Consider the following 12,755-nt stretch of genomic DNA (forward strand, 5'->3'; position numbering starts at 1 on the left):
AAATGGGGATGTTTGACATGGAAAAATATAGATACAAAAATGTTGAGCCAGTGTGTATACTTAAATTTTGCCTCTGAGGCTTTGAAATCTTCCAATTCAGTGGGTGTGGACTGTAATGGCTGCAGCTCGGCCCACTCAGTGGCTCGTCTCACAGAGCTACAGGTCCTCCGCTGCTCTTCACTGCGGACTGTGGATCAGTACTGGTGAAGGTAGGAGGGCCTGTGCTCGTGTTTGAGGGGGAAGGATTTAAAGCCCTTGGTCATGGGTTTGTGTTGTTGCTGCTGCTGCTGCTGCTGCTGCTGTTGCTGCTGCTGCTGCTGCTGCTGCTGCTGCTGCTGTTGCTGCTGGGTGAAGGGAAAACCGGAGGAGATGCCCGTGGAGGGGGAGCAGTCGCTGGCAGTGGACCACACGGGAGACTGCAGCATCTGCATGGAGTCGCTCCACTGGGAGGAAGGAGGGATGTTCATCTGGTACAAGGAAGAGCTGGGATTGGGCATGGTGTTGGTGTGGGTGGAGTGCTGCCACGGAGCTTTGGGAGGCCAGGTTTTAGTTTTGCTGTCCTGTGGAGCACGTTGAAAAGGTCGGACACACAATCAAAAAATCAAGTCTTACCAATGCATAAAAATTAGGACAAAAGATTGAATCCCGATGCCTAACAATTTCTGACTGGTATTGTGAAATGTACAACTAAGTCGGGTGTTTCACAGGTGGCAAGAGAGCTGCAAGGAAATTCATGTTTCTCATCAAAAGAGGAATCATCATTTTCCAGCGTATCCACTCCCTCATGAAAGTCTTGTGGTTCATTTGTGAAGGGAAATGTGAGTAGTTTGTCTACATTCTCCAAATCTTTAAATGAGTGTGTGGCCCAACATTTGTATATATTTGGTAAAATTCAGCCATAATGTTTTTTGACACCCGTATTTAAAAAAAAACACAAAAGAGCATCCCAGAGAGCTAAATGAGTCACAAAGCTTACATGTGATTTACACAAAATTCAATTTTCTAACACCTTGTGCCAAGAAACAAAATTTCATGACACTGGTGGGACCACATGGCACCTTAACTCCAAGGTTACTGTTGCTCAGCTGATTTTGGGGATTTTTTTAACAATGAAAGCTCAAGACACTACAAACGTGCCTTGAGAGGCAGTATGACAATGTGTTTTTTGTTTTTTTACACGAGAAGTTTGTGAGGTGTGATCCCTCTAGTTGTAAAATAAGCTCCATGTTTAGTACTTTGGGAGGGCTTCCAACTTTACCTGGTTATCATCCCCGATGTGATGGAGTGGTGGTGAGGGCAGGGTGCACGCCTCTGGCTCACCACAGCTGTGTTTTCTGCAGACAAAGATTTTTACATTGAACTGTATCACATACAGCTGGAACATTTTTATGCAATACACTGTATATCAACAAGTGTGTGGTAAAAAGGAAGGAGAGGAAAGATCACAGTTCAGCTATGTGAGTGTGGAATATTAACAAGTGAAGCCCAGGTAACTGTGTTAATGACAATTACCAGTGTGGCTGCAATGTCGTCTCTGCCAGCAATACTTAACATAAAGCTAATATATTTTGGTTATAAGAAGCTGAAATTTGAGATTTTTTTTTTTAGATTTACCTCCTTTGCTTAACTGCCGCTACAAGGTCCGGCCCCGAAAACATGGAGAACAGACTGTCACCATTGGCTGAAGACGTCTCATCACTGGAGCTGGCGGAGTCCCCCTGATTGGCTGACCAGCTGCTGTTTACAGCCTCACTGAGGACACAAACGGAGGAGGTGTTAGTTTATTATACTCATAACAATGTTATTTTAAGCTACCACAGGTTTACATTTATTTGATGATGTCTGAACACCCTGATGAGGGTTTACAAGTGACATGCCACCACAGTAATGGCCACTTGTTTACTTCTGCCCGCTTCCCTGGATTAAGCTGTAAACAGGATGGCACTGTCTCACATTCGTGGGAGGAATTAAATGACAACAGCCATGATTAATGTGGTAAATGCCTCACATATCTATAATGGCTGCCATATTAATAATTGAATCGCAACATCACTCAACACTAATGTGTACACTATGTTGAAACTAAGCTTTAAATAACAGTTCAGCACTATACTGCTGCCTGAAGTACATCTTGAACAATGGCATCAGGCATTTTATCTATGTGTGTGTGTTTGTGTGTGTGTGTATGTTTTAAAACTACAAAAAAACAAACTGCTGGAAAAGTTTTCTATACAGAGGTGGGTAAGTGGTTTGCCGAGATGCCGTGTATGGATACCTACCCCTCACTGTAGTACTCTGGGTGGGACCAGGTTCTGTGCTGCTCATCAGGCATTGGCCAGTTACTGCGAGTGTTACTGGGGCGACGGATATGCTGCACCTGCCGTTTCTGCTGCATGGCCTGACTGACTCCGGCGACGTAACGTGCAAACTCCGGGTCAGAGCCAACTGCGCATGGAAAGGGAGGATAAACACTACTATGAGTTTCTGACACCCTCAGCTTTTCTCTTTTGCTCCCTGGAGCTCAATCAGTTTAGGCAGACTGTCTACCACAGCAGAAAAATCACAAAGGGCATAAGTCAACCCTGCACAAAAGGCCTCGACTGCAATCAAAAGAGTCTGCTGCACTGTAAAAATAGCAACTGGCGCAATCTAAATTCAGCATAAATTGTCAACTTACAGTCGCAGCTGAAAACAGCTGCTCATACTATCTGACCTACATTGACCATTTTATTCTGATCAGGGTCTCAACTGTCCTAAATATGCTTGAATGCTTAGAGGGTTGTATAATAAATAGAATCAAATACATTTAAATACCCCACCTGGCAGCATGACATGACACCTGCACTGTATTATAATAACAAGATATCTGCAATACTAAATGCACAAATGCAGCCCGATAAACTGTCTTAGACAGTTAGTTTTGAACAGGACTCTCTTAACACCACTTCACTGCTTCAGCTAAAGACAAAAACAACAGGGACTTATTTATTGCCTCTGCCATTACACTGTTTATTTAAGTGTAATGATGTTGCCTTTTTAGCACGTTCATAATGCTTGTATAGTAGTCCCTCTTGGCATCTGATCTGATTTTCATTTATGGGACAATAAAGATTTGAATTTAGACATAACTTCCTCCCTGTAAGCATCGTAATGGTTTCAGTTGGAATAAATAGTCAGGAGGTAACTCAGGACATCCACCAGCTTGTTCTAACATTAGTCTCCTGATATAATGAGCCCCTAACTAATAACAGCATTGGTAAGTCATAAAAATATTACTAAGCTGCTTCTCTTTTTTTTTTTTTTTTTTTTTAATAATGAAACAATGGTGTCAGCAAAGCTCCAGGCCTGCCCCCCTCCAACTGCTGATGTAATGCTTGAAACACTTTTATACAACGAAAGAGGACAGGCACAGTCTGTAAAAAATGCTGCTCCGAACATTTATATCCTTTGTTAAGAGGAAGTAAAAGGTCCACTATGCAAGATGGTGACTGAGGTAGAAAATAAATGAAAAGCTTTTGTTTACCAATAAATAAATTTAAAAAATGACAATACCAAATTTGAGATTAGTTGACCCTCAAACTAAAATCAACCACAATTCAGCCACTATCCACTCGTTTCATGTCAGCTTTGACTTCCTCCAATCAGCCTTCTTACAAGCTGGTGGAAGTTCACAGGACAATAAAGCTTCAAAAACACTCAACACACACATCTGTTACAATGCTCAGTAGCAAGTTTTTAAAATGAAACGGTACATGTGCACGCAATATTTGCCTGTAAGGAAAATGTAGGACACAAAAGGAAAATATTGAATTTTTTGGCCTACAGTGCAGAAACTTTACTGATTTTCACAAAAATGCAGCATGAAAGTCGTCTTGACTTTAACAGTTCTGAAGGAGACTGACTCTCTGGCTCATCTCATACTCTTCAATATGCCCAAAATCTTTACATAAAAACATTTTTTTGTTTTGGGTTGAATGATATCACTCTTAAGTCTGATGTGTATGATCTACATAAGAAAACCTCATGAACATATAAAAGGGAGGTGGGTCTTACCTGCTGGATCAAAGGGCAGCGTGTCTCCCAGGACTCCAAACACTCCCTCACTCTGGTCCCTGTTGGGCCAGGTGTTGTTGCGGGGACCCTGGGGCTTCTGACCCAGCATCTCTGACATGACACTGTCCATGTAGGTGCTGACCAGGCCCAGACTGTACAGGTCTGAGCTAAGATCTGGCAGTCCAGGTGAGCCCCACTGCCCAATGGGACCCAGGGGTGACAACCCTGCTGGGGGGCCTTGAGGTTGGGGCTGTTGCCCAGAGGTGCCAAGCCACTTGCTTGCCACTCGCTGCTGTGGCAGGACCTGGGGAGGGGTCTGCTGAGGAGGAAGCTGAGGAGGTGGTGGTTGCTGCTGACTGATGGGCTGCAGGAGGTGCTGGTAGTACTGCAGGGCCTGTGGGGAGGGCTGCTGAGGTGGAGGGGGGGGCTGCTGCTGCTGCTGTTGTTGTTGCGGTGGAGGAGGTGGCTGTGGTTGCGGCTGAGGCTGCTGCTTCTGCACCGATGGTGGAGGCTGGGGCTGGGGCAGGGTCTGAGTTTGGGGCTGTAGGGCACTGTGAGAGATAGCCTGGGAGTTTGGCGGAGGTCCACTCGGGGGCTTTAGTTCAGCAGGGTTTGCAGATGCCACAGAGTTCCTCCTCTTGACCAGGGGAGAGGCCTGCTGGGATTTGCCCATATTGAATCCTGAGAGAAAGTCGATGACATCCTGCATCTCTTGGTCAGTAGGAAGGTTCATCCCCTGGTCATCAGACACTAAGCCGTTGGCCAGCTGGTTTTGCTGGGTAGAGTCGGGGGTGCAGGACAGACTGCCCATCTGCAGGATGCTGTGTAGCCTCCCGTCATTGTGGCCCAAGCTCTTGGCCTTGTCCTCAGAGCTACTGGTTGTTAGCATGCTGCGAGATGGGGTGCTGGGGATGGAGTAACTGCCCCCACTATTAGAGCTGGATGAGACCTTCTTGGTAAACTTGGAAGTCAGCTTAGATATCGTTTTGGGCAATCCGCTAGAGGTCTTGGAGCTGGTGCCCGGTGGCAGATCTGCCTGGCCACCATACTCTGGGCTCTCCCGCTGCAGCTGTATCTGGATAGTTGGCAAGGCTTGCTCTCTTTTTAGCGGAGGAGAAAGACATGTATTTCATTAGTTAGTATTAAAACTACTTAATACATTAATATGAATTCACTTGCCTAAATCTCAACAGGTAGTGTACACATAACCTGTAAATAACACTAGCTGGGAAAGCTTACATTTCCACTTGTTAGATTCATTATTATTTAAAATCCACTCACTTCCTCTCCTTCCACCTGTTGATGTCAAACACTGCTGTGTAGAGCACGTCTACTAGACCAAGTGTCTTCTCTGGATCCAAGCTGCGCTGGAGCAAGGACATTGTGGCTGGGTCTTCCTTCAGACACCTGAGCATGTACACACACACACAGAGACGTACAGGACAGGACAGGACATGAAGTACACATTCAACACAATGTCTTACACACAAAAGCCCAGGTGCATTTGCTGAATAGATGAAAACCTGACATGTGATAGTCATAAACAAGAAAAAAAAAAGAAAGAGGCAAAAACAAGCTGACAGGATCCATTTTCAGCTCACAGACTGCTCAGTGTTGGAAATCACACATACGGCTCCTTTTCTCAATGCCAATTCAAACTTCACACACAACTGCACGCCTATAAACTACAAGCAGAATGAGGTTTATGAAGGGTGATTCTTTCCCTTTTCTCAAACAACCTTGACTTGCTCACAAGATTTACCAGAATTCCATTTAATTGCTCCAATGGTTACTAAGTTACTAAGTGGGCAAACATATAGTGTTGTTTCAATTGGCTGCTCTCAGTCATGAATGTATACAGCTGTATAGATATGAAGCAGGTTAATGGAGGTTCCTCAGTCAACTTCCTGCTTTCTTTGAGGGTATGTATATGTATGCATGTCTGTTAAGCAGATCCCAGTCGTGAATAAAAGATCCGCTTTACATCCTGCTTTGACTATGCCTGTGGACTATTCTTTCTCACCTCTCATGTCTGACTGTGTACATTAGATTAACATATGTAACTAGTCATGTCACTCTGCTACACCTACATTCTGCTGTGTACATAAAACCACATTAGCAAATATTGGTGCAACAATAAGATGGGAGTATTAATTGAGTAGCAAAATTTGACCCATAATAATGACCAATAGAAAAGAACATGTAAATATCAAATTTCACAGCTGGACATCTACTACTGTTAGAAGTTTTTGCTGTACTCACCATGTAGAGGGAACCTGGACCACCACCTTGGATCCCTCCAGAGTGATCTGGGGAGCATAGGCCTCCTTGTTCTCAATCTGAGCTGTATCAACAACCACCTGTTGGGACACACACACACACACACACACATCTGCATCAGCATCTTGAGATGAAAAAGGAAATATACAAAGTTGTACTGAATAATGACTCTTCTACACATCTAGCAGCAACATGTAATACAACACAACAAAACTGACACAGTCTTAAAACAAGAGAGTCTGGTTTTGTGTTTTCTTTTGCACTTTTAGAAACCATGGTAATGTAGAAAACCTTATGAACCACAGAGAGAATTCGGAGGCTTTTTGCTGGCATCTGGCACTAATTTCCCACCGAGCAGTGAGAGGTGGTTCAAGGTGAGAAAGTCGAACACATTCAATCAGTCAGTGACATCGAACAGGCTAGCCTTCCTGCCTGCTGCTAGTCAAATATATTTGCAAGTTCTTTGAAAGTGGCCTTGGCTCCTCGAGACCGACACAGCTGGGTCACAAAGAGGGAGGGAAGGTGGGAGGAGTCTACTTCCTGTATTGCAGGAAGTTAGACCATTGTTATTAAAAGAGCAGGTGTATCCTCGGAAACCCCAGGCTGCCCTTGTGAGGGAGCAACGCATAGACACAAAGAGTCTATCAGCTATGTCAAAATGCACGCGATAAGGTCACTGAGGGCAGGAAGAAGAAGGAACAGCAGCAAAATAGACGAGGTCAAGTTCTTCGCTGGTTTCCGAAAGTCATAACCAGAAGGAAAAAGGGAGTCACCGGTGAGTAATGCTGCTGGGAAGGAAAACACAACAGATATGGTGATTCTTCGTGTGAATGTTAAGAGTTTGTGAGAGAGAAAAAAGGCAGGAATGACGATGAGTGTGTGAGTATGTATATGGAAGTGTTTTAAAAAGTGTAAGGGAGATATTACGTGTCTGAGTGTGTGTTCCTGGACGCTGCGGTGTGATCTATTTTGGTTTGAGTGGCCATAGGCTCAGATAAGAAGCTAATGCAAAGCGCTCATTCATCATCCAGGGATTGTTTTACAGTTAGCACGGGGCTGGCAGGGCTGGACGGGAACACTTCCCTCAGCTTGACACACAAAACAGAGCAGACCACACAGAGGAAATAAACACCGGAGAATAAACACACTGGTGTTACCCTGAGGAGAGTCCTGCCACTGACCCTCCTTCTTGTGACTCTCTTTTTCAACAGGAGGGTGGGGGGAGGGGGGGATTCTGTTTGCAGACCCGCCCAGACGAGCCCATCCTTCGCCCAGATGCGGCAGGAATGTTTCTTTCCTTTTGTGTCTCTGTGGTGTTTGTTTACACCTCTCGGCTGCCTCAAAGCAAGCAGACAGATCTCCTCATCTCCATTTCAAATCTGACAAACAATGGGATGCGAGTTGCCAAACTCACAGACGCACAAAATGGGCATGATTCAGTAAATAAGCAGAAGTGTCAGTGAAGAACAACAGGCCTGTTCATGTCAACATGCTGCCTCCTCTCCACTGCTCTAGTATCAACTACACAATGGTAATAGATATTAACAGAACCAAAGTACTGAATGAGGGTCAAATAGGAAGCTTTCTACACAACTGTTCAACTTTGTACATCTTGCACAAAAGGACATTGCTACCAGAACACAGTACAACTCAAGAAATGTGTCTGAGATTTCACTAGCCTAAACAAACCACTTTTCAAGTGTTTCTGGTGACATTTTTTTGAAGAACCATTTGTTCTTGACAATTGAAAAAGTCTGAAGTAAAAGGGAAGGAAACCCACAGCATGATCAAAAAAATCTACTTCCTCCTTTTTTATATTTTTCTCAAGAATAGTTAGAAATGTTCCATTAAATTAAAAAATACATACTTACTAAATACTATTCAATGCTGCCAAGATACTGTCACCATACCTTTGCAAACCATACTATTAGTCGCTTAAAATGAGGATGATATACAGTAGCAATTGAACTTTGTGTTACTGCTACGATCACTTGAAGTTGTTCTGGTTAAGAACATTAGTGACATACAGAAAATGTAATTTAAAGTATATGAACATCCATTCACATCTCACCAGGATATATGTGTTCCACCCTTTATTTTATCATAAAAAACTGCGTAATGTTTCACATAATCTCTAGAAGGAATACATACTGTAGCAACTCTCGTCTTTAACATCTCTACTCACCAGACCAGCCTGAGCAAACAGCAGCTGGACAGCTGTCTTGCAGGCTCCTCTCCAACTGGATGGGCAGACTTGGTTGAGGACCTCAGTGACGGGAGAGTCGTCCCTGGGGGTCACTCCATTCTGGCCCAGCGCCTCCTTAATGAGCTGCAGCATCGTGTGCTGAGGAGACAAAACACAGTGCGCCATCAACAAAGCAGTCTGCCATTACCTTCTGCTGATGTTACACTACAGATGCTATTAAAAACGCTACATGAGCCTTCACCAGCCGACATACACGCTCAGGTTATCACTCGAAAAATTCAACCAAATTTCAAAAAAGGCTGATTTTGTTTTTAAACTACAGACCAATCCTCTTTATAAATATAAATTGTACATAACATCTGTCCAAGAATGGATGGAGGAGACAGAGATACAAAGCACAATTGTGAGAGATGGATGACTGAAACTTAATTCCTTTTTTTGAAACCAAAAGGGCAATTTTAACTTTTCAGGCGAACAATAGAGGAAGCATAAAACTGGCCAGTCAGGTCAGAGGCCATACTGTTTTCAGCTTGAGGTTTTCAGCCGCTGACTCGTTGAAGGACACTCCTTTGAGGAAATGTGAGCCGATCTGCACAGGGATGGTAGGGAGCTCGCACTGGATGGGCTGGGAGGTGGTCTGCATCCTGCCCGCCTGCTGTGCCTCCGCCTCACTGCAACAGCCCTGCGCACACACACACACAGGCATGCAAACATATACTCAACAGCCAAAAACACATTCATCTTCAAACTTTACCCCTGCCAGCAAATCATTCTCTTAATCTTTCAAGATTTTCAAAGAACATGTGTGAGAGTTAACCCACCTGTAAGGCTGCCTCCACAGATTTGGGGTTAAGATGAAAGCCGGCCTTCAGTGCGTACTCACTATGGCCCAGGCTCTCTAGTGCTGCTTTATAGGCCTGCAGATTGAGAAAACATTAACAGCTATCAATCCAACATCACTTTCATTCTTTTTCATCACCAAAAACAACATGTTTTGATTTGAGACTGTAGTTCCCTGCCCTGGTCTACGGGTTGATACAGCACCTGTAAAGCATTGTCAATCTTCATGTTGAGCTCCTTCAGCTGGTGCTCTGGGATGGTGGTGTTGTTGGAGCAGAAGAGCTGCTGAACCTGGATGCCTGCCAGGCAGCCGTCCCGGCCCCTCTCTCTCAGCCTCGCCGTAGCCTGAGGGCACAGCAGTACACAGCAGAATACTGGGTCAGACTGGCAGCAGGAACAGCTACACTATTACTGCACAATCTCACAGACAGAAAGAAATACTTGTACTAGCATCTAGCATTTTAAACATTTTTAAGCATGTATAGCACAAATCAACATATCTGATGTGTTTTTAAAATGTTAGTGTAACCTGAGGTTTTGCAAACAAATTATTTTTTAATATTTCAAAAACTAAAAAAAATAAAAAAAAAACATTTTGACAAAACAGATGTTAAGATTATTTTATAACATTATAGAATCAGACTTTTTAGATGCTTAAAGTGTGTGTGGCTTCTGAAACAGAGTCCTGGCCACCTCCCACTGTCTAAACACCCCCCCAGCACATTCTACCAGGATCTATCCAGGCCTAGTCCCCTTCAGGGCTAACATTCTGCATGTCAGGGCTTAACAGATCAATCAACCCACTATCCTCCTCTCTGCTTCACTGTATACAACAGAGCTCAAAATGGGCGAGAGCGACTGATTAGCCTGGGGATTAGTTAGGTCCTCTTACAAAACAGCCTCCCTTACATGGTTTGGGGTTTAGAGGGGTACAGAACGTAGCAATGCAGGTTCACAGACAAACTGCAGCCCAAAAAAGAGGGAGTAGGAAATTGTGGCTGGAAATCATAAGCGGCTGGCATTTCTCAGGAATGTCTAACAAGTCAGCTTTTCACCTCACACAGACAAACCCCATATTTCCAAAACCCCAGACCAGGAAGAGTCCGGGGGCGCCTCGTGGCTGCATACCTCAGCTGCACCTTTCCATGAGCGGGAGGCATCCTCCAGCTCTGTGAGGGGCCCGAGGTCAGAGCTTTGGGAGCGGGCGTTGGTGCAACGCTCCTGGGCCTGAGCCAGAGCCTCTGCCAGGCAGGACTGAGCCACAGGCTGGACTTTCTGCAAGGCCTGTGATAGAAACTGGAAATGGACCTGCATCACTGTGAGGAAGCACCGACCCAGTACCTGCGGAGAGACAAAGCAGAGATTATTGTTGCAGCATACCTCACTGTGAGGAAGGTTAACATTCAAGAGTATGCAAGTCCGGATGTTTGAGGCACCAAACAATAAAACTACCCTCAGGGTAGGAAACTAACATGTATTTCCACATGCCTCAGTGACTGGTTAACACTGTACATAACCAGCTTCTAGTTCTACTTTACCAACATACTAATGTTTTCTAATAGAACAGGACCACAAATAATGAGAGGTTCCCTCACCAAGAACTTACTCCGATATTTTGTACATTTTCAGGCCAGATCAACCAAAAAGATCCAGCAACTACGAAACTAAAATGTGAAAATTAGAATTGCTAAAGCACCTTAATCTTCTTACTGAATCTTGTTTTTTTATTTTATTAATTCAGTTTTAAGTTTGCCTGTACTTTTATACAACTTGTGTGATCTTATTTTATACTTTTATCTTTTAAATCTTTGTATTCTTCTTATTTTTTTCCTGTAAAGCACTTTGAATGACTTCTGTGTGTGATAGGCTGCTATATAAATAAACTTGTCTCGCTTTACTATTTCCTTTTCCACACTATACGAACATGAACACGAGATGAAAAGTGGTTGTGGTATATATCTAGTTCTAGGAAATCTATTGATAGACTTCTTTTATTCACATTTCCTTTGGAATGAGCTAAGATAAATATTTGTTACAACACATGACATTTTCAAATAATAACGTCTCACCATTAAAAAGGTTGACTCATCACATTTGTTTTCAGTTCAACAAAATCACAGGAACTATATCAGCAGATTGCCTTCAGGCTGTTCCTTTTATTCATAATAAAATTCATCTTTAAAAACAAACTTCAAAAAGAGGATTAGGACACCTGGAAAAGTATAATCATCCAATGTGATTATTGACTAAAACACAATCAGCTCAGGTTTATCCAACAACCTAATATATAACCGTCTCCTCTTCAGACAACACGTCTGCCTTGTTTCCCTACTGTTTGCAACAGCAAATACCATAATAGGCAAGCGCCTTTTGTACCGAGAATCTGAGAGCCAAGGCCGTGTCATGAAGCACAAATCAACACAGAACATCTTTAAAAATTAAACTTCTTGCCAGGGCAGATTTCAGCTCACTAAACATGTGCATGTGTCTGCATCTGTGCTAAATCCTGTGCTGTAAACAAATAAAAACATGAGAATGTGTATTTATATTTGCAAGCAAAAGGCAGAAGGAGAACACATTTAACTGAATATGTATGTGTGCATGTGTCTGTGAGGAGAGAGAGAGAGAGAGAGTGTGAGCCAAAAAGAGAAGCCTAGTTTGAAATACAATATCAATATTTAAAATTCTGCTATAGACATATCTACTTCTGCCTTTTAATCATTGCCTCTCATTTACATTTTATTTTTATCACAGACTAGTGTAGGAAAAAAAGAAAGAGTAAAAACTGGTTTTAGCAATTGAAACACTGTTTCTTTGTGGACAAAACAATGACACTCCAGGGAAAGCAAGGCACCACTTGAGAAACATCAACCTTGACCACATATGGATTTGTGGTTCAGAAGTGTTGTACAGGTTTCCACATCATTTCCTCTGTCTCTGTGTATATTTTAAATGTAAAAATATATTAAAAAGATATATTATATATACTTATAAGTATAACAACACTGCTGAAATACACCAAATATCTCAGACTGACATACATCACTCAACACCTACCCAGTTTGCGACTGTGTGTGTTTGTTTGGTGACAGAATAGCCCAGGCTTAGAGGCTGTTTGTTGTCCTGCTAGCAAAATAAGAGAAACAGGACACCATAGGGTCCTCCATGGTCACAGGGTTTTCTTTTTCAGGTAGCTGCTGAAAATATCTCAAGGGGGAGGCTGAGTTGTAAAGACAGAAATATGCTGCTGCTTTTGATGGCAGACAGGAACAACAAGTCACAGCGGCGTTCATTCCTCAACACCACACTTCATAGCAACCAAAACTAACGTACGTAAATGACTGAAGGCATGAAACCTCCCCTTGCTGGAAGTTTC

General features: G+C 43.2%; 1 protein-coding gene across 2 annotated transcripts in view; it reads right to left on the reverse strand.

Moving 5' to 3' along the window:
• Window positions 1-12,755, reverse strand: part of LOC122998838 (granule associated Rac and RHOG effector protein 1-like) — a 33,210-nt gene continuing 20,455 nt past the window's right edge. For both annotated transcript variants that reach the window (XM_044375990.1, XM_044375908.1), the window contains exons 3-14: window positions 10,508-10,720; window positions 9,584-9,724; window positions 9,361-9,456; window positions 9,060-9,221; window positions 8,519-8,677; window positions 6,316-6,413; window positions 5,335-5,460; window positions 4,054-5,153; window positions 2,280-2,445; window positions 1,615-1,752; window positions 1,259-1,334; window positions 1-560 (exon numbers count right to left, since the gene is read on the reverse strand). In XM_044375990.1, coding sequence (XP_044231925.1) covers window positions 195-560; window positions 1,259-1,334; window positions 1,615-1,752; window positions 2,280-2,445; window positions 4,054-5,153; window positions 5,335-5,460; window positions 6,316-6,413; window positions 8,519-8,677; window positions 9,060-9,221; window positions 9,361-9,456; window positions 9,584-9,724; window positions 10,508-10,720 — 2,841 coding nt within the window. In that variant the 3' untranslated portion in view covers window positions 1-194. The remainder of the gene's footprint in view (window positions 561-1,258; window positions 1,335-1,614; window positions 1,753-2,279; window positions 2,446-4,053; window positions 5,154-5,334; window positions 5,461-6,315; window positions 6,414-8,518; window positions 8,678-9,059; window positions 9,222-9,360; window positions 9,457-9,583; window positions 9,725-10,507; window positions 10,721-12,755) is intronic.

The sequence above is a fragment of the Thunnus albacares genome, chromosome 1 (genome assembly GCF_914725855.1).
Source record: "Thunnus albacares chromosome 1, fThuAlb1.1, whole genome shotgun sequence".
NCBI lineage: Eukaryota > Metazoa > Chordata > Actinopteri > Scombriformes > Scombridae > Thunnus > Thunnus albacares.